Source organism: Lissotriton vulgaris, chromosome 10 (genome assembly GCF_964263255.1).
Source record: "Lissotriton vulgaris chromosome 10, aLisVul1.2, whole genome shotgun sequence".
Classification (NCBI taxonomy): Eukaryota; Metazoa; Chordata; class Amphibia; order Caudata; family Salamandridae; genus Lissotriton; species Lissotriton vulgaris.
The window spans coordinates 106,933,640-106,960,761 of NC_141698.1; the positions used below are offsets into that span (position 1 = coordinate 106,933,640).

The 27,122-nt window shown below is 43.6% G+C and overlaps 1 protein-coding gene across 2 annotated transcripts in view; it reads left to right on the plus strand.

Annotated features, from left to right (window-relative positions):
* Positions 1-27,122, plus strand: part of LOC147684768 (kinesin-like protein KIF19) — a 1,367,439-nt gene that overhangs the window by 407,396 nt on the left and 932,921 nt on the right. For both annotated transcript variants that reach the window (XM_086940625.1, XM_086940626.1), the window contains exon 8: positions 20,238-20,432. In XM_086940625.1, coding sequence (XP_086796751.1) covers positions 20,238-20,432 — 195 coding nt within the window. The remainder of the gene's footprint in view (positions 1-20,237; positions 20,433-27,122) is intronic.

Here is a 27,122-nt window from a genome sequence, read left to right on the forward strand (position 1 = left end):
TTAAATGCCTCCATCTCCTCTGGCACGGTCCCGACCGTATGGAAGCAGGCCATGGTCAGAGCTTTATTGAAAAAGCCTAATTTGGACTCCACTGACCTGAGTAACTATCGCCCCATATCCCTGCTCCCATGGGCAAGTAAGATCCTGTAGAAATATATAAATCAACAATTAATAAACTTCCTGGAAGATCACCACCTACTGGACCCCACCCAGACGGGCTTTAGACCGAAACACAGGACTGAGACCGCCCTCCTCATGGTTACCGAGGAAGCCAGACAAATCCTGGATCAAGGAGGATCGGTGGCAGTGATCCTCCTTGATCTCAGCGCGGCCTTCGATACGGTCAGCCATGACACCCTGCTGCACCGTATGTCCCAGGTCGGGATTAAGCACAAAGCCTGGTCTTGGTTCCAGTCCTTCTTAGAGGACAGATCCTTCCGTGTGTTCGAGGGAGAGTCTGTGTCCACCAGCAGACCTTTGAAATGCGGAGTCCCCCAGGGCTCCTCTCTAAGCCCTGCACTTTTTAACCTGTACATGAGGCCGCTGGCTGATGTCGTCCGCCCATTTGGGATTAAGATCATCTCCTATGTGGACGACACGCAGCTGGTGGTCTCACTGACGCAGGAGGCTAACCCACCTGCACTGGGCGGGCTTACTGAGTGCCTAGAGGAAGTGAAGACCTGGATGTCCCTATCGTCCCTAAAACTGAATGGGGACAAAACCGAGCTGATGCTCCTAGGCCCCCCAGATCTCAGCCTCCCCGCCTCCCTGTGGCCGCCCAGTCTGGGTTCCCCGCCAACTCCTAAAAACAGTATCAAGAGTCTCGGAGTCTGGCTGGACAGATCCCTGTCCTTTAACGTACAAGCCACAAAACTCTCAGCCACATGCTTTGGCATCATGAGGATGCTAAAGAAAATCTCCCTCTCCTCCCCTTGGAAGCCAAACAAGCAGCCGTACAAGGCTTAATTCAGTCACGCCTTGATTTTAACAATGTACTCTACCTTGGTGCCCCTGATTTCACTCTGAGAAGGCTTCAGATAGTCCAGAACTGCGCAGCACGCATTTTACTCGACCTCCCCCGCAGACAGTCAGTGAGGGCCGGATTGGTAACCCTCCACTGGCTACCGGTGCGCCAGAGAGTTATGTTTAAAGCTATGTGCATAGCACACCAGGCCTCCTGGAACACTGGCCCCAGGATTACTCGGAACCTAATTACCCACTACACGCCCAACAGAAGCCTACGCTCTAGTCAGACTTTCCTTGCAATGGCTCCCAGAATAAAAAGATCCAGATCCGGAGGCAGGACGTTTTCCTATAATGCTGCCAGGGCCTGGAACACCCTTCCGTTGCATCTCAGAGCCAACCCCAATCTCTCGGCCTTCCGCAAACAGCTGAAAACCTTTCTATTTCATCCAGTCTAATTAACTTTCACTTCTCTACCCTCCTGGGCCATTGTGCGGGTCCATGGTATTCCTAGCGCTTGGACGCCTCCGGGCAGCAATTCGCGCTCTACAAATGCACATCCAATCCAATCCAATCCAACCCCCATCTTTGTATTGATTGCTATTTTGTATTTGGCACAATGTTGGGCCAGTTGGTCAGCGTATCGCTTACCTGCTGTCACTTTGTCATCGCCAGATTTGTGAGCAGCACACTTGACCACTGCCAATTCTTTTGGTAACTGGATTGCTTCCAGTAATTCTTGCACACAATTCCCATTTCTGATAGGAGTACCTGAAGAAGTCAGGAACTCTCTTTGCAGCCACAGTTGGCCAAAGTCATGCACAACCCCATAACCATACTGGCTATCAGTGTATACTGCTATTTTCATGTTCCTCCCAAATTTACAGGCTTTTGCCAATGCAACCAATGCAACCAATTCGGCTACTTGTGCAGACTTTACTCCATATAAATAGGATGCTACCACTGGACCTCCTAAAGTGCATACTGCATAAGCAGCACTTAAGCCTCCATCCTCATGTCTCATACATGAGCCATCTGGGTGTGGTTTTGTGCTATACTCAGTCAGATCAAGGCAGTCATGCTCAACTTCTCCCTTCACTCCTGCTGTGAGTGAATTTGGTAGGAGGGTAGCTGGATTTAAGATATTACATCGGGCAATGGTTACATTTCCTGCACCTACAAGAATTCTCTCATACTTAGTCAGCCGACTAGGTGTGAGTTACTGAGTTTTGGTTCTGGTCAACAACATTACAACTGCATGTGTAACATACACAGTTACAGGATGTTCCATAATGATAGACTAACTTTGTTCAAGACTCATGCAAGTTGCAGCTACTGCTTTCAAACATCCAGGTAATCCAGCAGCCACTGGATCTAAAGTAGAGGAAAAATACGCTACAGGACGTCTGGTTAAACTATGATTTTGGGTCAGGACTGAAAGTGCACAATTGTCTTGTGTGCCACAAAACAGTGCAAACTCCTTTGAGTAGTCAGGCATTCCTAATGCGGGAGCTGTACACAGACATTCTCGTAATTTCGTAAAAGCTGTCATGCTTTCATCATCCCACTCCACTGGGTCTTTTGCTCCTTTCTTTGTCATTTTTATCAATGGTCTTGCTAGGACTGCAAATCCCACAATCCACTGCCTACAGTATCCTACAACTCCAAGAAACATTCTGATTTCTTTCTGGGTATTGGGTAGTTGCATGTTTCAAATTATCCTAATTCTTTCTGTGGTAACTTTCCTGATACCTCTCTCTATCTGGTGCCCCAGATATTTCACTGAGGAGGTACAGAACTGTGGTTTGGCTGGTGACACTTTATGTCCCTTTTCACCTAAATAGTTAATTAAGGCAATGGTGTCAACAACACAATCTTTCCTGCTTTTAGACGCCACCAAGAGGTCGTATTGCACCAGGACTGATTCTCTAGGCAATACCAAGGATTCAAGGCATTTTTTCAGAATTTGATTAAAAATCGAAGGACTCTCTGTGTACCCCTAAGGGACACGATTCCAGACGTAAACATGACTGTCGAATTCAAATGAGAAAATAAATTTGCTGTCTGGATGCAATGGTATTAAAAAGAAAGCATGGCATAGGTTGATGACAGTAAACCATCCAGCATTCCATGGTATTTGGTACAAGATCACTGCAGGGTTTGGCACAATTGGACAGCAAGGAACAACAATTTTATTTACCTTGCGCAGGTCCTGTACTACCCTGTACTTACCACTTGGTTTCTTTATTCCAATGATAGGTGAATTACAAGGACTGCTCAATACCTCCTGATGATGTCTGCTTCCAACAACCTTTTTATTTCAATAGCAATCCCTGCTTTCACTTCTGCACTCATTTTATACTGTTTAGTATTCGGGTAAATTGCATCTTCTTTTGTCGAAATTTTAATTGGGTCAACATTTGCCATTAATTCTACATCTTTTCCAGTAAAATCCCATACTTCTGGTTTCATTGTCTGTTGGAGCTCTTCAGGTAAGTCTTGTATTGTCAGTCTTTTAATTTCTGAGTCAGGTCTTATTAGCATTAATTTGTAGATTCCGTCTTCATCCGGGGTCTGAATTTCGACGCCATTTGGTGTGCAAAAGATGGTACAGTTCATTTTACACAGCAAATCTCGTCCTAGTAGGTTCACAGGACTTGAATCACAAACAACAAATCTATGCATCTCTTTGAAATTCCCTATTTTAATTTCCATGGGTTCTGTAACCGGGGTACTAATTAATTTATTAGAAACGCCCACTACTTGGATCGCTTCTCCCGAGAGGGGTAGGTTTGGAACGTCAGCTGTTCTCACAGTAGAACGAGTAGCACCAGTGTCCAACAGAAAGGTGACATCACTTCCTTCAACCTTTCCTTCAATGTATGGCCCTGACTGGTCTACCGGCAAGGAGGCGCCAAGCACGCACTCCTCGTCCTCCCCCCCTTAGGCACCGTCAGTAAGGTTCGTCACAGAGGAATGTATCATTTAACAGAAATTGCGAAGTTGCTGCATTTCTATCCTCCCTTCCTTCCCAAACCTCTGCTTCTTTGCCCTGTTGTACTTTGCTCCTATAGTTTGGTCTAGGTGCACGAGGCAACTGATTCTGTTTTACCTGTTGCTGTGTTTTCCGTGGTCCCTCATTCTGCGCCTGTGGATTTAAATCATTAATTTGCACATTATCATTCTGCACAGCCTTACACTCGTCCCTCCAGTGCCCCATCTTTTCGCACCCATGGCAGGGGAACTTCTTCCTGGCCTCCTCTCTGCTCATTTTTACTCATGGTTTTCCTCCACCCCCAGAGTTCTGATTCTGAGTATTCATCATTTTGCTTAACTGCTGTTCTTGGTGCTCTGCTAATTTTACTTGTGCCCACATGACTTTTTCTTTTAGTTCCTTTTTCTTGTTTTCCAGCTCATCTTCACAATACTTTGCATATTTTATGACCTCATCTATAGGTTTAGCTTGCCAACAGATCTTACTGTCTTTAATCCACTGGGAAATTTCAGGTCTTAATCTTAACACAAATCGATAAATGAAGTGGGTCATGTCCTTCATCTCTATATTATCCAAGCCACTGTATGTCTTGAACACCTGTAACAGTCGTTCATAGTATAAATGCACAGTTTCATCTCGATTCTTGGTAGTTCTATCTATTTGTGTCCAATCAGTTTCTTTTGCAGGCACCTTTCCTTTCAGGTACAGCCTTACCTGGTTGTACTTCCTCATCACCTCCCCTGAGGGAGCTCCTGTCTTTGGGTCTCTGGCGTATTCTTCACTTGGCCAATCAACAGCAATTTTATATTCTGTCCACAAATCTACGGGAACTACAATGTCAAAGAACCCATCTAGATTTTTCAGGAGGCATTTTTGAACTTTAACAAATCTCTCCACTTGTCTGTACCACTCTACAGGTTTCTCTCGTAATTTTGGGAAATCATTTGTAAATGACACAATAACTTGTCTGGACCATGGAACATGCTTCCATTTCTAATGATAATGGCATTACTCCTAGTCCTACTCCCTCACCTTCCTTCCATCCAATTGAGGCTCCGCCTCCCACCCAGACCCACCCCCAGCATAAAAACTCTGCCCGCCCCCTCCTCCACCTGTACGTAACAAGCCGAGCTAGCACTCAGTTGAACCTCACCGGGAGGGAGGGAGGGTCCTCGAAGGAAGGCGAGGGAGTAGGACTAGGAGTAATGCCATTATCGTTAGAAATGGAAATGGAAGATCGGCTTGCAGATCTTCAAAACGAAGATATTGTAATAATAATAATGGCAAAACAAGGCATGAGCAGAGGGAAAGACGCGGCACTGAGGCAGCCTACCTTGGTGGAAGCGTTTACCTCGAGGAGAGGCTCGCAGCCAGACACGGAGATCACCGCTAACAGAGACGCCAGCAGAGACGCCCTCGAGGACGCAGCGGCGGAGTCAGCAGCAGAGACCGACGCTTCCAGCGCGAAGACAGCGGTTGCTAGGCAACCCAGAGACCCGGCAGCAGCAAGCATCGGCAGTGGTAGCGAAGGCGGAGAGGAAACGGGAGCTGCAGCGCTGAAGGTAACTCAAGCCTCAGCTTCAGGTGTCAGGGGGGCAAAAGTCGCTCAAAGGGGCTAGCAACGACACAACATGAACTGTAACTGTAGAGAAGAGCCCACATAAACCTAACGCAGTAGGAAGTGCAGACATGCTGGAAGTGTTAATTCAGCTGGAAGCAGAATTGAGTGATAAAGGGCTGAAGCAGAGTAACAATGGGGCTAATTCTCTATCGGAAGCAGGAAAAAGTACAAAATTAGGCGCAGAAAATAAAAACGCTGAACTGGAGAAAAGAGAGGGAGCCTCACTGGAGGGAGACTGCTTCTTTTCAGTGAATGAGGATGCTGATACTACTCAATCAAGCAATGAGGTTACAGAAGAATCAGATGAAGATTCGAGTTCTGGTTCAAGTTCATCTGTAAAAGATACTACGCAGAGAAGGAGAAGGTCAAAGGGTAAAAGATATGGTGGAGGATTGGATTCGCCAGTAATGGGGGGGAAGGAAGCTAGATTGGGATTACTCTGCAACATCCCAGACTTATACAGAAGAAAGTAACCCACAAGCTTCAGGTAATACCCCCATACCGGCGCAGTATATGGCCCCTTTTGACACGATATGTTCTACTCTTAATCAGATGCAAGGGGAAGCAAGGTCGGAAAGCCGTAGGGCTAGACAAGCCGCAAAGAAAATTCAAAATACCCTTAGAAAAGTTAACAAACTATATGAAGGTCTCAGCGAAAGAGTGACCGAGGTGGAGGCTCAGACTGGAAAACTGGAGGACGATGTTGTGGGTTGGCAGGACTTTAAAATGGAGCAGGAAAAGTTGTCAATTGATTTACAATGGAAGCTGGAGGATTTTGAGAACCGCCAGAGACGGAACAACATACGCATTTTGGGAGTAGAGGAAGGAAAAGAGGGAGATGACATTATGCGCTTTGTGGTTAATTTGTTGAGCGGTGCTTTTCCTGAATCGGAGTGGGAGAGAGAGATACAACGAGCGCACAGGTTTCCCTTTACTATTAGGAAAAATCATGGGGAAAAGAGACAGGCAGCTCAGCACCCTTTGCCCAGAGCCATCTTTATTTATGTCGGGAACTATCTGCTTAGAGAGGAGATAATGGACAAGGCCAGGCCGTATAAGAAAAGATCTTTTGATGGAGTCACTTTTTTCGCCAGGCCAGATTTCTGCCACACAACGGTGGAGTGAAGATGGAGACTGAGGCAGCTTATCAAACTCTTTCAGTCTTTGGGCTCTGAGGCCTTTCTCTTATTTCCAGCAAGACTGAAAGTGGTTACAAGGGGTAGAATAAACATATTTCTATCAGAGATAAAGGCCCAGCAATACTTGGAGGAGATTAAGTCACAGAAAGGGGGCTGAGAAGTTAAAGATGACATAGTTGGAAATGCCAGATTTTGATACTCAGCTGTTCGAAGGGTTGGGTAAATTTACAGTAAAGAGTAAAATGACATAGAGGTGTATATAATAATCGGGGTGTTAGGTATAGGGGAGCGATATCCACAGGCCACTGCGGCTGCACATAGGTCTTATGGACCTATTTGCCTGTAAAGGGGGGGAGGGGGGGTGGTCACCAGAGGGGAGGTAGGGTGGGAGCAGGGGTAGAGGGGGTTGAAGGGAGGGTTAAAAATACAAAAAAAGGGGTGAAAAAATGTAAGAATCAGCACAAGAAAGCACAATTCAGAACATAAGGAAGGAACTTCTATTTGTATTCAACAATTAAAGTAACGAGGATACATGATATATATCAGGTTTATTTTGAGAACAAAATGCTAGATCTTGAATGGTATGTTGAGTCGGGTAAAACTAATGATTTAGATAAATGACCTGTAGGATAGCTACTATCAATATCTGTGGGCTGAATGACTCGGGGGAAAAGATTAAAAGTGGCAGCACTGCTTAGGACACTTAAGTTGGACTTGGTCTGCCTCCAAGAAACGCATGTCGAAGCTTCCAAGAGTTATATAATGAGCCATCTAGGATTTTCGGTACTGGCAAATACTTTGCAAGAGACGAAACACAGAGGAGTAGCGGTATTAGGAAGACCCACTGATGTAGAAGTAATTAGGAAATCAGAGGATAAGTGGGGAAGGTGGGTAATACTAGAAATAAAATTTAAGGGAGAAAAATGCACCATAGTTTCTGTGTATGGCTCGACAGAGGACGACCCGGACATGTTTCAATTTTTAGATACAGAGCTGGCATTATGGCCTGAGCCAATTGTATGCTGTGGAGACCTTAACATTCACGATCCTACTAGTTCATTTGGACAAATGGGGGGTATATATATATAGGAAGGAAAAAGAGAACCCACAGGGCACTTTCAGAAATGGTAGCAAATAATTCTTTAGTTGACCCTTGGATAAAAATGAATCCAGGCATCGATGGTAGCACATTTTATTCAGCCCCACATAAAGTACTTGTTAGGCTGGATTATTTTTTGATTTCATCCTCCCTGATATCAGAAGCACAAATAGATAAACAGCCTCGAATTGTTTCAGATCACAGTCCGCTGATCTTAACGCTTAAACTGGGTCAGGCGCAAATGAAAGATAGGCAGTGGACATTTGATAGAGCCCTGTTGAAAGATGAAGGCTATAGGTGTTACATGACAGGATGGATCAGATCCTATTGGGAAATTAATAAGGATACAGCCCCAGTGGGAGTAGTGTGGGATGCTTTTAAGGCAGGAGTACGGGGAGAAACAATGAGCTATGTATTCTCAGCTCAGAAAAAGACAAGACTCAAAACTAGTGAAGTTGTACAAAACTTGATGAGGGTGTAGGAGGAGTTGGCGCAGGCTTTAAGAAATAGGGCACCAATAGAAGAACATCTATTAAAAATTGTGGCACTCAGGGTGGAGGTGACAGAAAGTATTTCTAAAAAAGCAGCAGAGAATTATCTGACTAAGAGAGAAGCTGCCTATGAGTTAAGTGAGAAGGTAGGCCATTTACTAGCAGTACGCACCAGACAGAGACTAGCTGCATCGGACATTGCTGAGATTGTGAACGAAAATGGAATTTTGGTTACTGAAGTAGACAGAGTGAGAGATGTATTCAGGCAGTTTTATGAAAAATTATATACTAGGGATAGGATGGGAACGGTGGATGAGATGGAAAGCTACTTAAGGGATGGTACCTCGCCAGGCGTGACGGATGAGGAGAAAGATAGATTTAACAGGGGAATCCCCTTTTACTCTAGAAGAATTTATCATGGCATTAAGCACGCTTCCGGCAGGTAAAGCTGCCGGACCGGATCAGCTACCGGTGGAGTTTTATAAGGTATTTTATCAAACAGTGGGAATGGAAATGTTTAATGTCATGATGGAGGCACAGAAAGGAGATAAAGTACCGGAATCATGGGGGGAAGCAGACATCATTGTTATTTAAAAAAAAGGGAAAAATTTGACACTCCCAGGTTCATACAGGCCTATTACATTGATGAACGCGGACACGAAGATATATTCTAAGATTGTAGCAACAAGACTGGCAGGAGTAATAGAGGGATTGGTAAGTCACACTCAGCATGGCTTTATTCCTGGAAAAGGAACGACACAACATGTCAGACAAGTAATTAAAACGTTTGATGCAGCAAATGCCCTGGGGGACTCTATCGCTGCACTATTTTTAGATGCCGAAAAGGCGTTTGATAGAGTCTCCTGGGAATATTTATGGCAAACATTAAGATGGAATGGATTTGGAAATAGTTTTGTAACAGCAATGCAGACACTCTATAAAAACCCAACAGCAAGGATCAGAGTAAACAGAGGAAAATCGTCAGCAGTTAGGATTGGGAGAGGGACTAGACAGGGCTGCCCGTCATCGCCATTACTATTTGCCCTTTACCTAGACCCCTTGATAAGGAAAATTGAAAGCAATGTAAGGATCCCTTCAGTAAGGTTGAATGGATGTGAAATTAAGACGCTCGCCTACGCTGACGATATTGCTATCCTGACTCCTAATCCTAGTATGGCCATAGTGGAAATTGAGGCTGAGGCACAAAGGTTTGGGCAAATATCTGGGTACAGCCTGAATACCTCCAAAACTCAAATAGTCTGTAATCAACATATGGTGTTTAATGATCAAAGAGTTGTGGACTCTGCTGTATATCTGGGGGTTGCAATTACAGCTGATTTAGACGTGTTGGTACAGAATAACATCGCGCCACTCCTGACAAAAGTCAAGTCCGATTTAGACCGAATGAATAATCTGCATCTATCATTAGTAGGTTGCACTAATGTTATAAAAATGTTAATATTGCCGAAATTTCTGTATTTTTTTAGGACAATACCATTATTTTTTGAGTTGAAATGGTTTAATGATTTGGAAAAAATTCTGAACAGATTTATTTGGGCCCATGGTAAGACCCGTAGGGCATATCGTTTTATGTCTTTGCCTAGAGAAAAGGGGGGTGGGGGGTGCCTGATTTCAGATTATATTATTGGGCATCTGCACTCCAGTATATGCGGGGACTGATAGGGGGGGGTGGTTGTAATGGCAGAGTTTTTGGCTTTATTTAGCAGTGATATAGATCATTAATCTTGCTCGCATCTAGTATAGGTATTCTTAGCCTGTGTTGGCCCTTTTAAGCCCTTTTTCCAGACCTAGAAGAGGATAGCTGCTTAATATGCCTTTATTCTTGACTTTAACCTGTCTATTGCCTATTGGCTTTGACATATTAGACACATTGGTATGGTTTATGTAGGTATTCTGACAGAGCTAAGGAGCATTTCACCCCTTTCAGGCCTACAGGCCTAGAGCTAGAGGGACTCCATCTTGATGAAGCTGAGAGGCTTTTCAGGGCAAAGGCAAAGTTTATAGTTAAGGCTGTTTTTCACTTGGAGAGAACCGGTCTGGGCCAGCCCTTATCGGTAGGCTGTATTATTCTCTGTGTTGAAGACACCACAAAAGGCTGGCCAGCTGGGTGTGTGTCCTTGATGCGAAGTGGTGCAGAGATCTGGTGGGCGGCAGGCTGATGGCTGGAACTTTCCATGAGGAAACAGCATTCTATATCAGTGAAGTGCAAAGGCGGAGTCAGTCAGTCAAGCAGAGAGTCGAGCAGTGGAGTGGAGTTGGCAGAGAGAGAGAGAGGGTTCAAGCTGGAGAAGAGCTGAGTTGAATAGTGAGCTGGAACTGAAGGAAGCAGTCAGAAGCAGTTGCTTATCAGGAGGAGGTGTGAATAGCTGGAGTCTGAAGTAATGCCTTTTAGAAGAGACGGAGGAGAGATCGTGGACTAACCTATGGGAGCAGATGGAGTTAATTGGACATTGGCGCAGAGACAGAGTGAATAAGCTAGTGGAATGAACGGTGATCAGAGCGGCAGGAACCATTAAGATTGAAGATAGAAGGTGGAGACAGTTCGTGTGGGGGAGAGGAGTCCAGAGACAGAGCGATCAGCGCAGAGGTGTACCCAAGAGTGCAGGAGAGAGAGAGAGTCTGAGATGAGCCAAGGCACAGATGAGAGAGGAACCCAGATGACAGCTAGAACAAGACTTCACACTAATCAGGTGATATTGTTTTCATCACATTAGTTTACTTTACACTTGCATCTTAATCTTGTCCTTATTCCCTAGGCTATTGTATGTTTAAATCTTTTCTCTTTCAGCGGAGTGTTCCTGTTATGTTTAATCTTTTCTCTTTCAGCGGAGTGTTCTACCTATAGTCTTTGTCAGATCTGTGTAAATGTTTATATTGTTGTAATAAAATAACCCCCCAGTTTATAACAAACTGGTGTGTATCTCCTATTCTTGTTCACTGAAGGTAAATGTATCTCCTAGGTAGTTACTAGGTACGTGAATGGATGAGTAATCCCAATCAGGTAAGTGGTGATCACATAAATAGGGAGTGAGTGGACCTATGATGTCAAGAGTAGGAGATATATGAGATTAATTGGCTAACTCCTAATATTGTAGTAGCAGACCCTTAGTGAAGAGACTTCCCACTATATATATATATAGGTATTCATAGGAATGTGGTCGTCGTTGATATGCGGCGTTAGTGAGAACACTGGGTGGGAGACCAGTGTGGATACCCACTGGATTGTGGCTTGAATAAGTGAGAACACTAGGAGGTCGAACTAGTGTGTAGTTTTGCAGGATTGCAAACACTTTGGAAAAGGGAGCATTGGGTTCTGCAGGCCCATGTGTAGACGCACCGGATTGTGTGTCATATCTGCCCTAGGGTAGAACGGTCTGGGTCAGGGTGGCCGCGAGACCAACTGATGTGAATAAGTGTGGTGTAGGGTATGGATATCCCTAGTAATCAGTGAGTATTCTTAGTATCCCTATAGATTTAGTGGTGTTTTTAATAATATGAGCTTGTATATTGCGAGTTCCCCATCCTCAGGTAGGTACCAGGTGCCTGGATAGTTGGTCCTGAGGAGGGATGTGATTACGTTCTGGCTGGGTTGGAGGGGCCCCTAGGGGCTGATCCCACCTACTCAGAAAATCCGGCCATAACAGTGGTGTAGACGTTAGAACAACGAATGATTCATCTAGGATATACTCCATTGTGTTGGGACCGGAGGTAGAGAACTCCTTCCTCAAATGTATTGATTTCGCTTATTTCAAAAAGAACTAGATTCAAGACGGTCCAAGCCGCAATTAAGATTTGGAATGCAGTGACGAAAAAAATTGGTCTGGGCCGATACAACTGGTATACGAGGCTGTATAAAAATGTCTCCCTCCCAGCGCAGATTTTTGGCGACAGTATAATGGCGGGCTGGGTGGAGAAGGGGATAGTACAGCTTGGGGATGTGAGGAATATGGAGGGGATGCTCCAATTTACAGATTTAATGATCAAATTTGGGTTAGACAGGAGGGACCTTTTCAAATTTTTTCAGCTAAGAAGCTTTCTGTGGAATAAGCAGGGTGGAAGTATAGGGTTTGCTAAAGTAGAAATTCTCGAGAAAATAAGACTGGGGGGTGATTGTTCAATACGGTGCTTTTATGCAAATTTGTTAGCAGGGAAATCAGATGACATAGATAAGCATAGTAAAAAGTGGGCAGACAAGTTGGAAGGGGAGTCCTGTTGGTTTAAGGAGTCACTGGACTTAGGGCGAACTCTCCTGTGTTCAGCACCGCTTCAATCGCAGCAGTATAAAACTCTTTACTCGCTTTACTTTACCCCTGCAAAAATAGCAAAATGGGGGGGCACCACAGGAATCACATGCCCAAGATGTAGCTCCCTTGACGCAGATTTAATACATTTATTTGCTGTATGCCCGCAGATACAGACAACGATAAAGGATATAGAGAAGTTTCTGGATGTCACTTTAAATATTCGGATTACTTTAAAACCCCCAGAAATACTGCTTGGGATAGTCACAGATACTAGTGTTATCCAGAGGGAGTTCATCTTTGTCGCAATGGCAGTTTTTAGGCTTTGTATAGCCAGGGCTTGGTTAGATAAAACCCCCCCTGGAATGCAAGTCTGGCTGTCTAACCTTTTATCAACCTATAATTTGGAAAAAAATATATATGCCCGGAAAGGCAGGAAAGGGAGGAGATTGGGGTTAAGGATATGGGACCCTATTATAAAATGGAAAGAAGGATTGGATCTGTGAGATTGGATCAGACAAAGTAATGGCAATTGAAATAACCTGTGTAGATGCTGATATGGTGTTTTAATGAATTCCTAATAGTTTTCTTTTTTGTATGATGTAATACGATAAATGAATACAATGTATGGTTGTAGAATATATAATGAATTGTGTGAATTGTGCAATGGTATAATAAAAAAAGAAAAAAAAAAAATTACCACATTCTATTTATCAGCTCACAAGGAGGATGAAAGAAAGCTGTTGCGTTTTAAATAAAAATTATCTTGCCAATTCTATAAAAAAAAAGAAATGGAAGCATTACCTCCCGTCCCTCCCTCGCCTTCCTTCCATACAATTGAGGACATAGCAAGCAGAAGAAAACCGAGACGGACAACTGAGTGATAAAGAACACCAAAATGTAATACAGTGCCCAAAACACAGCAGATCAACATCCCTGGCCCTGCATAGAGGACAAGACCCTGTGGCCCAGAACATTATCCAAACGTTCTAGACTCGCAATTCGATAGTGGCGGACAAAAGTAGACGGAGAAGACCAAGTCGCCGCCCTACAAATCTCCGCCACAGAAGCCCCCTGCAACTCAGCCACCGTAGCAGCCATACTGCGAGTGGAACGCCCCTGAACCCCCACAGGAGGAACCACACCCTTAAGATGGTAAGCTAGCAAGACCGTGGACCTAATCCAACGACTCAAAGAGGCCGTGGAAGGCTTAACCCCTTTCCGAGCCGGACCAAAGTTAACAAACAAAGAGTCCCCCCACCCGGAAGGACTCAACAACATGGAGGTACCACAGCAATGCCCGTCGGACATCCAAACAATGCAAGCGAGAATCCTCAGCCGAGGAAGGAGCAGGACCGAACTCAGGCAAAATCACCTCCTGACTGAGGTGAAAAGCCGAATTGACCTTAGGGACAAAGGACGAAACGGGAACCAGAACCACCCGATCCGAAAAGACTTTACAAAAAGGAAACTTGCAAGACAAGGCCCCCAACTCCCCCAAGCGCCTCGCAGAGGTGATAGCGACCAAAAAGCAAGTTTTAAAAGTCAAGAGACGCAACTCGAGACCCTCAAGGGGCTCAAAGGGAGGACCAGACAGGACATCCAACACCAGATGCAAATCCCACGAAGGGAAGGACCGAACAGGGCGGGGAAACAAGTTCAACAGACCCCGAAAAAAACGAGGCATCAGCGCCCCATCATCCTGCAAATTACGCCAGGAGCCCCAAAAGGCCTGAATAGCTGCCCACTGCACCCGCAGAGAAGCCACCGACAGCCCCAGAAGAGCCCCATCCTGAAGGAACTGCATCACCAAAAAGAGGTCAGCAAGCGTGGGGTCAACACCCTTACCAGCACACCAGACCGAAAAAGACCCGCCAATGCCTGGCATAGGACAGCAGAGTGGAGGCCAATCAACACAGTTCTTGCTCAGCTTATGAAACACCCCTTTGAGCTGGTACACAGACCTGATCTTGAGTATCTTTCCTGGAAAACGGCGCTCCTTCAAGCCCTTACCTCGGTGAGGCAAGTAAGTGAGCTTCATGCATTTTCAATTTAAGACCCTTTCCTTCAGTTCAAACACGACAGGGTTATACTAAGAACAAATCCTAAGTTTGTGCCTAAGGTCCCGTCAGACTTTCACCTCACTGAACCTATAGTCTTACGATCCTTTTTTCCAAATCCTCAAATGATGGCAGAAAGAACTCTGCATTCTCTGTATCTTAAACAGTGCCTAAAGTTTAACATTGACAAGACAAAGACTTTCCGCAAATCCAACCATTTCTTTGTGGCTTACAGTCAACCTAGAAAAGGTCTTCCACTCACTAAACAAAGTATCTCTCGCTAGATCTCTGCAGCTGTTACTTTCTGTCACCAGCAAGCGGGACAACCCCTACGTTCCAAGGTTCGAGCCCATTCCACTAGGGCAATTTCTACCTCGATGGCACTCTTTGCCGGTGTGCCTATCACAGACATTTGCAGAGCAGCAACATGGAAGACACCGCATACATTTACCATACTTAACAACAAGGGGTGGTGATGGACAGAGTCTCTGAATTAAGCAGAATACTCTCACCCAGTCAAGAGATCAGGGCTAGATCCAACACCGTTTTTTAGCTCACTGCACCATCCCAGCTCAGAACATGGCTATATGCAAATTAGTCTGTTCCTGTCCCAGTGCATGATGGGAACAGGGCAAACCAAACTACCAAGCCAATTCTTACACTGGGAAGGAAACAAGCTTCCGGGGACCGGTTTCTGGCATTTCAGCCGTCGTCGGCCCGGCTTGCTTGAATCCTGATGGTGCAATGAGCAAGGGACTCACATCTGAGTATACCCTTCCATGCTTAGGGTGGACAAAATATTTAACAACAAGGGGTGGTGATGGACAGAGTCTCTGAATTAAGCAGAATACTCTCCCCCAGTCAAGAGATCAGGGCTAGATCCAACACTGTTTTTTAGCTCACTGCACCATCCCAGCTCAGAACATGGCTATATGCAAATTAGTCTGTTCCTGTCCCAGTGCATGATGGGAACAGGGCAAACCAAACTACCAAGCCAATTCTTACACTGGGAAGGAAACAAGCTTCCGGGGACCGGTTTCTGGTATTTCAGCCGTCGTCGTCCCGGCTTGCTTGAATCCTGATGGTGCAATGAGCAAGGGACTCACATCTGAGTATACCCTTCCACGCTTAGGGTGGACAAAATATTTAACAACGAGGGGTGGTGATGGACAGAGTCTCTGAATTAAGCAGAATACTCTCACCCAGTCAAGAGATCAGGGCTAGATCCAACACCGCATTACTGCTTGTATACGGAACTCATGAAGGATGTTGCAGGGGGACAGGCAGTACTACGTCATCTATTTCGATCCCACCATCCTTTCTTTTATATGTACATTTCTCTATTGTGTTCCTTAATGGTTTCTTTGATTGCAATTTGGTACTTTCTATGTTTCACATTGATATGTTATTATCTGGTGAATTCTTATATGCTGTACCATCCGAAATGTGCTTATCATTGCTTACTACTTTGATTCAGGCATGTGAATCTATGAAAGATACCCTAAAACTGGATAAGAAATGCGTTACTTACCTGTAACTGCAGTTATCCAGTATTGGTATCTTTCATAGATTCACATGCAACCCACCCACCTCCCCTGGAAGGGCTCAGCTAGGGGCCGATTACGATGGCGAGCGTATCGCCCCCCACCGGGATGGAGGTGGTCACCGCCGGCCCGGCGGGGGCGATCCGCCCGCCATCGTGACAGCAAAGACCCCCGCCACATTATGATGGCTGGGGGGTCCACGATGGACAAAGACCGCTCGCCGCTTCTACTGGCGGAAAAAGGGGTTTAATATGGTGGCGGTGTCTGGAAGACACTGCAATCCATATTACGATGCAGGCCGTGATCAGCCTTTCCATGGCTGTATTGCGGGCGGTCCCTTTTGTAGCTGTGAAAGTCCGCCCGCCATCATACGTTTTCTCAGTAATACACCTACTATACTGTGCTTACAAAAATCTGAGGGACTAGAGCTCCTTTCAGGAAGGTTCCAGAGGGTGGTGATAGCTGATCGGCTCTTCTCTAGAGTTTGGGCCGAAGACGGCTGAAATGCCAGAAATCGGTCCCCGGTAGCTTGTTTCCTTTCCAGTATAAGAATTGGCTTGGTAGTTTGGTCTGCCTTGTTGCCATGATGCACTGGGCCAGGGTCAGACTAATTTGCATATAGCCAAGTTCTGAGCTGGGATGGTGCAGTGAGCTAAAAAACGGTGATGGATAAAGCCCTGATCTTTGGACTGGGTAAGAGTGGTCTGTTTAATTCAGACACTCTGTTCATCACCACCCCCTTTTCTGAATCATTTTTGTCCACCACAAGCGTGGAAGGGTATACTCAGATGTGAGTCCCTAGCTCATTGCACCATCAGGATTCAAGCAAGCCGGGCCGAAGACGGCTGAAATGCCAGAAACCGGTCCCCGGTAGCTTGTTTCCTTCCCACCACCCCCTTTTCTGAATCTTTTTACAAAAGGACTTGGATATGTTACTAATGTGAAGCCTTTTGCCTATTACTCTATATGTCTAATGGGACGTTACTTTATTTATGTACCGGGGACTCCTTTCCCGACGACGGGGCATGATTCAGGCATGTGAATCTATGAAAGATACCAATTCTGGATAACTGCAGTTACAGGTAAGTAACGCATTTCTTATGTTCTCCACCTGCCCCAGAATAGAAGTAATTGATCTGGAAATAATTTGTTTTCTGGGGGATGTATTGAAAGGTGACATCTCTCTGTCACCTCAGCTTATGAAACTAGGGGTAGCTGAACCAGAAAGAAAAATTGGTGGAGAGTTAATCTTTATAGCAATGTCAGTCTTTAGACTCTGTGTAGCCTCAGTTTGGCTTGATCCTCTACCTGGACCTTTCAGCAATGGAAGGGGCGCTTTTTGCACATTTATAACTTAGAGATGGTACTTTATGAACGAAAAGGTAAAAAGGGAAGTATTAAAGGAAAAATGATTTGGGGGCCAATATTAGCCTCTGCTTCTCTGTCTACACAGAATGAGTGAATTTTGTTCTCTATCGGAGGTTGATTCATTATGGTTGTGTATTTATGATTCATTTAATCAAATGACATTTTTTCATTTGTACTCTATTTATGCATATACTAGCCTGCTGCTGCAATATATGCGTCTATGGAAAAAAAATGCCTCCTTCTTACATACAGAAATCCGCATTACGTAAAATTACCTATGCAGCAAAGCCATATTCTAAAAAACATGAATAGACCACTTCTGTGATATTAAATTCAAATTTGTAACAAAAAACAAGAGAAGTATGGATGAGAAGTAAAGATGATGGGTGAGAAGTAGGGATGAGAAGTACGAATAATAGATGAGAAGTAGGGATGATGGATGAGAATTAGGGATGAGAAGTAAGGATGAGGGATGGGAAGTAGAGATGAAGGATGACAAATAGGGCTGAGAAGCCGAATGGTAAGAAGTGATGAGGACGAGAATTAGGGATGAAACATAGGGAAGATAGATAAGAAATAGGGATGATGGATGAGACATAGGTTTGAGAAGCAGGGATGAGAAGTAAGGATGATGGATGAGAAATATGGATGAGAAGCAGGGATGATGGAAGAGAAGTAGAGGTGATAGATAAGAAGTCGGGATGATGAATGAGAAGCATGGATTAAGGATTAGAAATAGAGATGATGGAAGAGAAGCAGGGATGAGGGATGAGAAGTAAGGAGATGGATAAGAAATAGGAATGATGGATGAGAAGCAGGTATGAGGGATGAGAAGTAGGGATGATGGAAGAGTGGTAGGGATGAGAAGTTGGGATGAGGGATGAGAAGCAGGCATGATTGAAGAGAAGTAGGGGTAGTGGATGTGAAGTAGGGATGAGAAGCAGAGGTGAGAAGTAGGGATGATGGAAGAGAAGTACAAATGATGGATAAGAAGTAGGGATGAGAAGTAGGGATGAAGGATGAGAAGCAGGGATGAGAGATGAGAAGTAGGGATGATGGAAGAGAAGTAGGGATGAGGGATAAGACATTGGGATGATGAAAGAGAAGTAGGAATGATAGGTGAAAAGTAGGGATGAGAAGTAGGGATGATGGAAGAGAAGTAAGGATAATGGGTGACAAGTAGGGATGATAGATGAGAAGTAGGACTGAGAAGCAGGGATTAGAAGTAGGGATGATGAAAGAGTTGTAGGAATGAAGAATGAAAAGTAGGAATGAGAAGTTAGGATGATGTATGAAAAGTAGGGATGAGAAGTTGAGATGATGGATGAGAAGTAGGGATGATGGATGAGGAGTAGGGATGGGAAGCATGGATGAAGGATGAAAAGAAGGGATGATGGGTGAGAAGTAGGGATGATGGTGAGAAATAGGGATGATAAATTGAGATTATGGAAGAGAAGAAAGGATGGGGGATGAGAAGTAGGGATAAGTAAGGATGAGGGATGAGAAGTAGGGGTGGTGGATGTGAAGTAGGGATTAGAAGCAGTTGAGAAGTCGGGATGATGGAAGAGAAGTAGCAGTGATGGATGAGATGTAGGGATGAAAAGCAGGGATGGGAAGTAGGTATGATGTATGAGAAGTAGGGATGAGAAGCAGGGATGAAGGAAGAGAAGTAGGAATGTTGGATGAGAAGTAGGGATGAAAAGCTGGGATGAGGAATGAGCATTAGGGACGATGGAAGAGAAGTAGGAATGATAAATAAGAAGTAGGGATGATGGAAGAGAAGTCGGTGAGAAGTAGGTATGATGGATGAGAAGTACGGACGAGAACCAGGGATGATGGATGAGAAGCAGGGATGAAGAATGAGAAGTAGGGATAATGGAAGAGAAGTAGCAACAATGGACGAGAAGTAGGGATGATGGATGAGTAGTAGGAAAGTGGATGAGGAGTAGGGATGAGATGTTTGGATGATGGAGGAGAAGTAGGGATGAGAAGTTGGGATGAAGGATGAGAAGTTGGGATGAAGGATGAGAAGTAGGGATGATGGATGAGAAGTAGGGATGATGGATGAGAAGTAGAGATACGAAGCAGTGATAAAAGGTGAGAAGTAAGGATGATTGACGAGAATTAGGGATTATGCTTGAGAAATAAGAGATGGGAAGTAGGGATTAGGCGTGAGAAATGAGAATGTCCTGAAATGGATGCTGTACACACTGTAGCTGCTGTACGAGAGACCCACACCCAGGACAGACATTCTGAGGGGGACCCCTTCATTTATAGAAAACGTGGGGCCAGCACCGCCAGAGCTGCAGGGGTGTCAATAGCGGCCCCTGAGCATATTTCCCAAACACTGATTGGTTCTTTTTGTAATGAACTTGCTCCTGTATTTAATATGCGGGTATCGATGCCACCACGTGTATGGAACTGATGCTGTTTCAATAGAAATTTTATAGAGCTGCACATGCCCGGACAACACAGTGGTGTGCATCACACATGGATATGCAGCGTTCCTTCAGTGGTGCTCATCCTCGTCAGCACACTTCTTGTTTAAGGTTTACAAAATAATTATGACAATTATTGTATTCTCTCCAGATTCTTTGGTGTTAAATTAATTTTGGCTTATTTGAGAAAGTGAAGGAAGCAGCTGAAACTCTTAGAGTGAGCATCTTCAAGCCTATCTTTGGTTTGTTCAATGCAGATCATACAGCTGTTAACTAAAGGAAACAAACAACGTACCCAAGAACCTACGGCTGCTAACAAGACATCTTCACGGTCACATGCAGTACTGCAGGTTAAAGTGAAGCAGAAATGCAAAGTAAAGGAGAACAATGAGGAAGTGCGTGTGGGAAGACTGTTTATGATAGACCTGGCAGGGTCTGAAAGAGCGTCTCAGGTATGTCTAATTGATAGCAAGATATACATTTCTGCTGTAGGCAATGAAGTATATATATATATTAGGTCACTGAGTGACGACCCCCAGAATATTCATACTGCTTTTTATGGTCTGGCATGACAGCTCAGCAATCTCCAGACTATTACGTAAGCATCATTAGAGAGGGGTTTGGCTCCGCTCACCTGTTGAGATCCAGGAGTGCATGTTTTGGTTTGGCAGACGTTCCACAGAAAAGTGGGTGCCTGCCAGGCAGCTGCAATCATCTATCCAGCTGCCTGAGCTTGAATTTATATTGGCACACATGACGTTGTAATGCAAGAAAAGTGTCTTAGATAACTAGATAAATTATTGTGTTTCTTTTTCTCTTGCAGCAGCACAGTTGGGAGGACAGCCTTGATTAATGCATTGCAGTCCCGGGCCCTACCCTCCCATTCCATTACAACTAACTTTAAACTACAGAGAGCAGATTTGTGTTTGAGGCCAGTATGGTTTACCCATGCCTACACTACTCTACCTGGATTTTTAGGTCTGGCTTGACAGTGCAACTGTCAAGTGAACTTATGTGAACAACAAAAAAGGACTTTCAGAGTACTACTTAAGAGAGGGATTTAGGCTCCATCCACATGATGGTTGCCCTGTATACAGGATTAGATTTGTTCAAATGTATGTGCTTTTACCAAAAACACTGCTTATATTGCAATTTATGGCTTTTGGTATAGCTTATACTCGATACAGGGCTGTGTTGGGTATGGTGGCAAGTCAATGACCACGGCTATAGGCCTGATCTGTTTATGAAATGTTATGATAAAGGCACTAGGCCGGACATATTTATTGTGAAAAGCACATGGTAAAGTCAATAGGCATATAAGTGATCATTTTTAATTTGTTTCTAATTTTATGAATGTGTGTCTGAGAAGTGCCTTGTGGAAAAGCATATGCTCAAAGCTATAGGTCTGAGTAAATTATGATGACAAGCTATTGGCCTGATTGATGCACTGGGAAATATTAAGTATGATGCTATACGTCTAGTCTGCTTATTATGAGCAGTTATGACAAAGGCAGTTGGTGTAGCTTATTGTTAAAAACATTTGCTAACGTCAGTAAGCCTTTACAAATTGGGTGTTATCACATTGTTATGACAGATTAGAGGTGTATTTTATTACGTGTAATCTAACAGATTACTGTAGTAGGCAAGGTGTTTGACATTGGCTTCCCACTTTGACAAACCCTGGGGATTTTAACTGGTATGATTCTTATTAGGCCATGTTAGGAGGGGTTGTATATTGTTTTGCAAGCTGTATTTTTCTACATAGTTGTAATTTATATCTGTATGCATTCAATTCAATTATTTTATTATGATTTGGAATTCCACATAAAATACAGATAAAACAACATTTCATACAAATCACAATATTTAAAACACGAAAAGATACAACTTCAATTTTCCTAGATTACACCCAAGAGTACATAATCACTTATCTTCAATAGACTCTGCACTAAGGAGGATGACAGAGGACAGTGTCTAAAACACAAAGAATTACATGTTCAGTTTTCCTAAATTGCATATTTCTCAAGTGGTGGAAATCTCTTTTCTTCATTAAGGTCATCACTACGGTGGGCAACAATGTTCTAGTAAAATATATTTGCGACCAATGACGATCGTTATCAGGTGGGTAAAACTTTTAGCTCTCACCCTGATTTTTTTAAAATAATCTACGTTTGGGTGGCACTTAGTTAAGATAAAAATACATTTACCATCCAATATACACATAACAATTTACATAAATAGTTAAAAATCTTTTTTATGGAGGTGATCATGGAATAGAAATAGCAGCAAGTGTTTTTATAAAGTGCTAAATAAAGTGCTAATGCATTACAAAAGTGCTAGTGCATTGATACCCTATTCTAGGACATTTTTCACAAAAAATTACCCAGGAGCTATGTTTCTAAGGAGATGCGCTTTGTTAATTAACTATCTTAAAAGAATGCTAGTACACAATACAATTAAGCATTGATTTTCATATTTAGTAACTAATTAAAGTGCTTAAAGTGCATAACAAAGTGCTAATGCATTCAGAACACATCACACAGTACTATAAAAGCATAAGGGTCACCCTCGTCTCCTAAATTTTAGTATACATTCAAAAATTCTTTAAAAAAGCGAAAATCTTTAAAACAAATCAGTTCAGTTGGTGGGAGCAGAAGAAAGTTACGGGCCTGTTCAGCTGTTGAGATATTATACTGTAAAAAACCATGACTTAAGTATTTGCGGCGTATTGAAAGGAGTGCTGGGCACACAATCAAAACATGATTAAGGTCTTGTATGCCGCCATTGCTTAAATCACAGTGTCTTTCGTTTTTGGGGATACCCTCCCAGGCACCTGTTACAATCCTCAAAGGCAGCAGGTTCATTCTTAATAATAAAATCACTCTGCGAACTCCATGATTCAAGTTCCAAAGAACGTACGGCTGAGGATTTTTAACTGTAGAGCTCTCCGCAATACAGTCCAACCTTCCATTCACACGGCATATTTTCAAATCTCTTTCCCGTGAAATCACATATATAGTTCTTTTAATTATATGTTTTAATTCTATTTTATCCAAACCTGCTGCCCCTTCAAAATCTATACCAAAACTGCTTAAAGCCTTTAAATAATTCCTAAAAATTACACTTTTTGATAACATATTAACGAAATTTTCCTTATGCAATGCCAACCTTAATAGGTTCGCCTGACAATTTATCAATGCATTACCCCATCTTAAACAAGCTGCCATTGTTAAGACATATGTCGAAAGAAGGCCAAATTCGAGCCTGAGGGCCACAATTGACGCAGCATGACTCAGATTGCATAATTGTCGCCAGATTTTACCTTCCACTTTCTCGTACTTTGCCCATTTACATTCATCTATTGTTTCATTTGCGTAATTTAAGGTTGGGGGAATCTTTATTTTATATATGGCAATAGTATGAGAAAAATGTCTTTTCCCACATTGCAAGTACAAGCGATTAATTGCAGAGGCTTGTGAGATAGCTTTACTTTTGCAATGGTCCATGTGTCTGTTAGCAGAACACCTATTTGGGAAAAAATTTCCTAGGTATGGGTAAAATTTTACTATTTCCATCATTTCATCTCCTAAAAACCATTTTAGATTTGCTCTAACCTTATAGCTATTATAACTAAAAATCATCACTTTACTCTTTGAGACATTTATTTTTTTTAAATATTCCTTAGTGTACCTAACCAATTTCGACAGTCGTCTCTGCAGCCCAATTGGGGTCAAGTCCATTATTATAGCGTCATCAGCGTACTGCAAACAACTTATTTTTAGGTTACCCACTTGTGGAGGATCCCCTTTACTCTCCCCTATCCGACTCGTCAAGTCATTTATGTAGATTGAGAAGAGTAAAGGGGCCAATAGGCACCCCTGCTTCAACCCGTTGTTAGTAGGAATTTTCTTTGAAAGGCCTTGAGTCCCCCCCTAACAAAACTTGGGTCCATGTAGAGGAGTGAATAGCAATTATTACTCTTAGCAGATTTCCTGGGATCCCCATAGTAATCAATTTCCTACACAGCGTCCCCCGATCTACCCTATCGAACGCTGTGGAGAAATCAATAAATGCTGTATACAATGGAGTCCTCCGACCAATGGGATATCTATCAATTAGGGTTTGCAGAACAGAGATGTTATCTAGAGTGCCACTGTTCTTCCGAAACCCTGATTGTTCAAGGGGAATTAAATTATTTCCAAATACCCACTCTTGTAAGTGAACCAGGATACTTTTTGCAAACAATGTTCCCGTTGCATCTAAAAGGGAAATTTGCCTAAAACTAGCCGGGGAGTTTTTAGGGCCCTTCTTATATAGCGGAACTATTATGCTTCCCTTCCAGGAGTAAGGGATGTCCACGAAATTGTAGCAATGGACGAATAAAGGTTGTAATACTTTTGCCCAATCTCCACAGTCCTTTTTTATTATGGCTACACGGACATCGTCCGGACCCATTGCACCCGAGTATCTCTCCCCCTTAATGTATCCTTCAATTTCCCTCACAGATGTCGCTTGTACGTCACCCGCCAGTAATATGGTAATAATGGACCCCTCACCCTCATCATCTAATAGATTAGGGGCATACAATAAGGATATATAAATAGACCACTCTTTTTCTGGGATTAACATGGGTTGATATTTGTCTCTACTGTCACAGAATTTGGCTATTAAGGCCCAGTATTTTCTAGAATCTCCAGAAAGTGCCACTTCCCGAAGGTTAACCCATTTTTCATCTTCGGAGGCCCTACGGTCAGCTGCTAATTTTCTTTTCCGGACTTGTTTTAATCTGTATATCTCTTTTTGTCTTAATGGGCTAGGATCTCTAAATTGGGCTCTAATCAACCCATTTATCTTATTATTAAGCTTTTTAATTTCGGCGGGGAATAATGCTTTAGGGGCGGCTCTTTCACCTTGCTTCTTTCTTCCCAGATTTCTTATAGCAACCATTACTCTTTCATATCTCACAATCGGGCTCTCCCAGATTAAACTAGGCGCAATCATTTTAAATACCCACTGGAAGTTCGGAAGGTTCTTATGTGACCAGCATGTGCGACCATTATTTCGAGAATAAGTTACCTTGTCATTCCTCTGGTTCCAGATTTCAGGTTTTAATCGAAATGTAATGCTAAATTTACCAACAAAATGTTGTGGTCGCTCAATTTAGTGGGAAGCACTTCAAACTGTGAACATGCCCCAAACAATTGAAAAGACACCGCCATATAATCAAGTAGGGAGTGGCCAAATGTCCCAAGAAAGGTGAGTGCTGCGGGTAAATCCTCTGGGAATCTGCCACTTAATAATACAAGGTCAAGATTCCAAAGATTTTGCAAGAGCGAAAGGCTACGTTTGTCAGGTTTTAAATTGGCCGGGAATATTGACTCTGGTATAAACCAAACCTCCTTCAAGTCCACATTGGAAAAAGAAGAGATGAGCTGGTACTTATTTTAGCATTAAAGTCCCCAACCATCATTATACATACTCTTTTTCCATTACTACATAAGTCTTGGACAAAAGAGAAAATGGAGTCAACTAATGGAATTAACACAATTGTCCCCAATAGGCTACCCCCGCTTTTGTGTTAGTTGTTTTTGCCCCATTCAAAGTACTTGCGATCCAGCTCCATTTAGACACCTCGTCTCCACCATCTATACTAAGGACCTCTTGGACCTCGGGTGCTGAAAACTTAATTTCTCTTGCACCCAATACCCTTCCTACTGTTATTTCCAAATCCTCAAATTTTGTAGGTGTATTCTCACCCTCATGTACAGTGAATCTTTTCCCTTGCTGATGATAAGGTATTTTGAGGCTTTTGGGCGGGCCACCATATGGTACCGTACTACTAAGAACATCTATTCCTCTTTTTCTGAAGCCGTCCACATTTGCTAAAACTAGCGAATACACTACCCCAGATGTAAAAATAGCTCTAGTTACATATGGTTTGTACCTCCAATCTAAATGAACCAGTTCAATATCATTACTGGTAATTAACTTTAGACCATCTATTTCAGATATAATTCTAAGTAGGGCGCTTATATTCAGTGTCATTAACTCAGCATCAAAAAAGAGGGATAAAAATTAAAGTCTTATTCACTTGCCGAGCTCCTGTGGCAGGGTATGCACAGACGTGAGTCCCTTGCTCACTTTGCCACTGGATTCAAGCAAGCCGGCTGAAGACGGCTGGAATGCCAGAAACCGGTCCTCGGAAGCTTGTTTCCGGTCCAGGGAAGACATGGCTTGGCAGTTCGTGCTGGACTGTTCCCATGAGGCACAGGGTCAGACTGATTTGCATATAGCCATGTCTGAACTGGGGTGGCAGAGTGGGCTAAAGAACGGTGATGGATTAAACCCAGATCTTTTGACTGGGTGTGAGTGTTTGATTGATTTGATCCGCCAGGACCACAAGGGCAGTTTCTTCCGGATCTTGCCTCGATAACGGCAAGTCTCGCGGATAGCTCTGCCAATTTTACAATCTTGGGTGACCATAACATTCATCTAGATGACCCAAACGACTCTACAGCCAGAGAACTATCCTCAAGCTTAATTGCCCTTGAATTACACCAAAGTGTTACTGGGCCCACCCTCCTAAAAGGACATCTTTTAGACCCTGTCTTCAGCAACTGCAAAAACCTTCACGTTGGAAATCCTTCCCCCTTCCCTGGTCTGACCACTTCCTCATCCCGCTCACTTGGACCCTGCCCCTTCACCTCCCCCCTTCACCTCCGACGACTCAACATTCCCGCAATTGGTCTAAACTCCCTTTATCTGAATGGCAGGATCTCCTACAAGGTACCAAACCCATCAACACATCCACCCCCACTCAAGATAACGAGAACTATAACAAATGGATCACCAGCTCCCTAGATATAGTATTACCACTAAAAAATTCCCATCCTAAACGGGGCATTCCCACAGCCCCGTGGTACACGAGTGATCTACGAGAGGCCAAACGTGTCTGTAAACGACTTGAGAGGAAATGGAGCCTCAGTTACCTCCCAGCAGACAAAACGAGCTATCGAACGGCAATTAAAAACTACAAAGTAGACATTCATCTAGCTCAGGCTAAATACTTTGAACTCAAGATCGAGAAGGCAGCGTCCAAACCCAGGGAAATCTATCAGATAGCCAAATCCCTTTTGCAACTT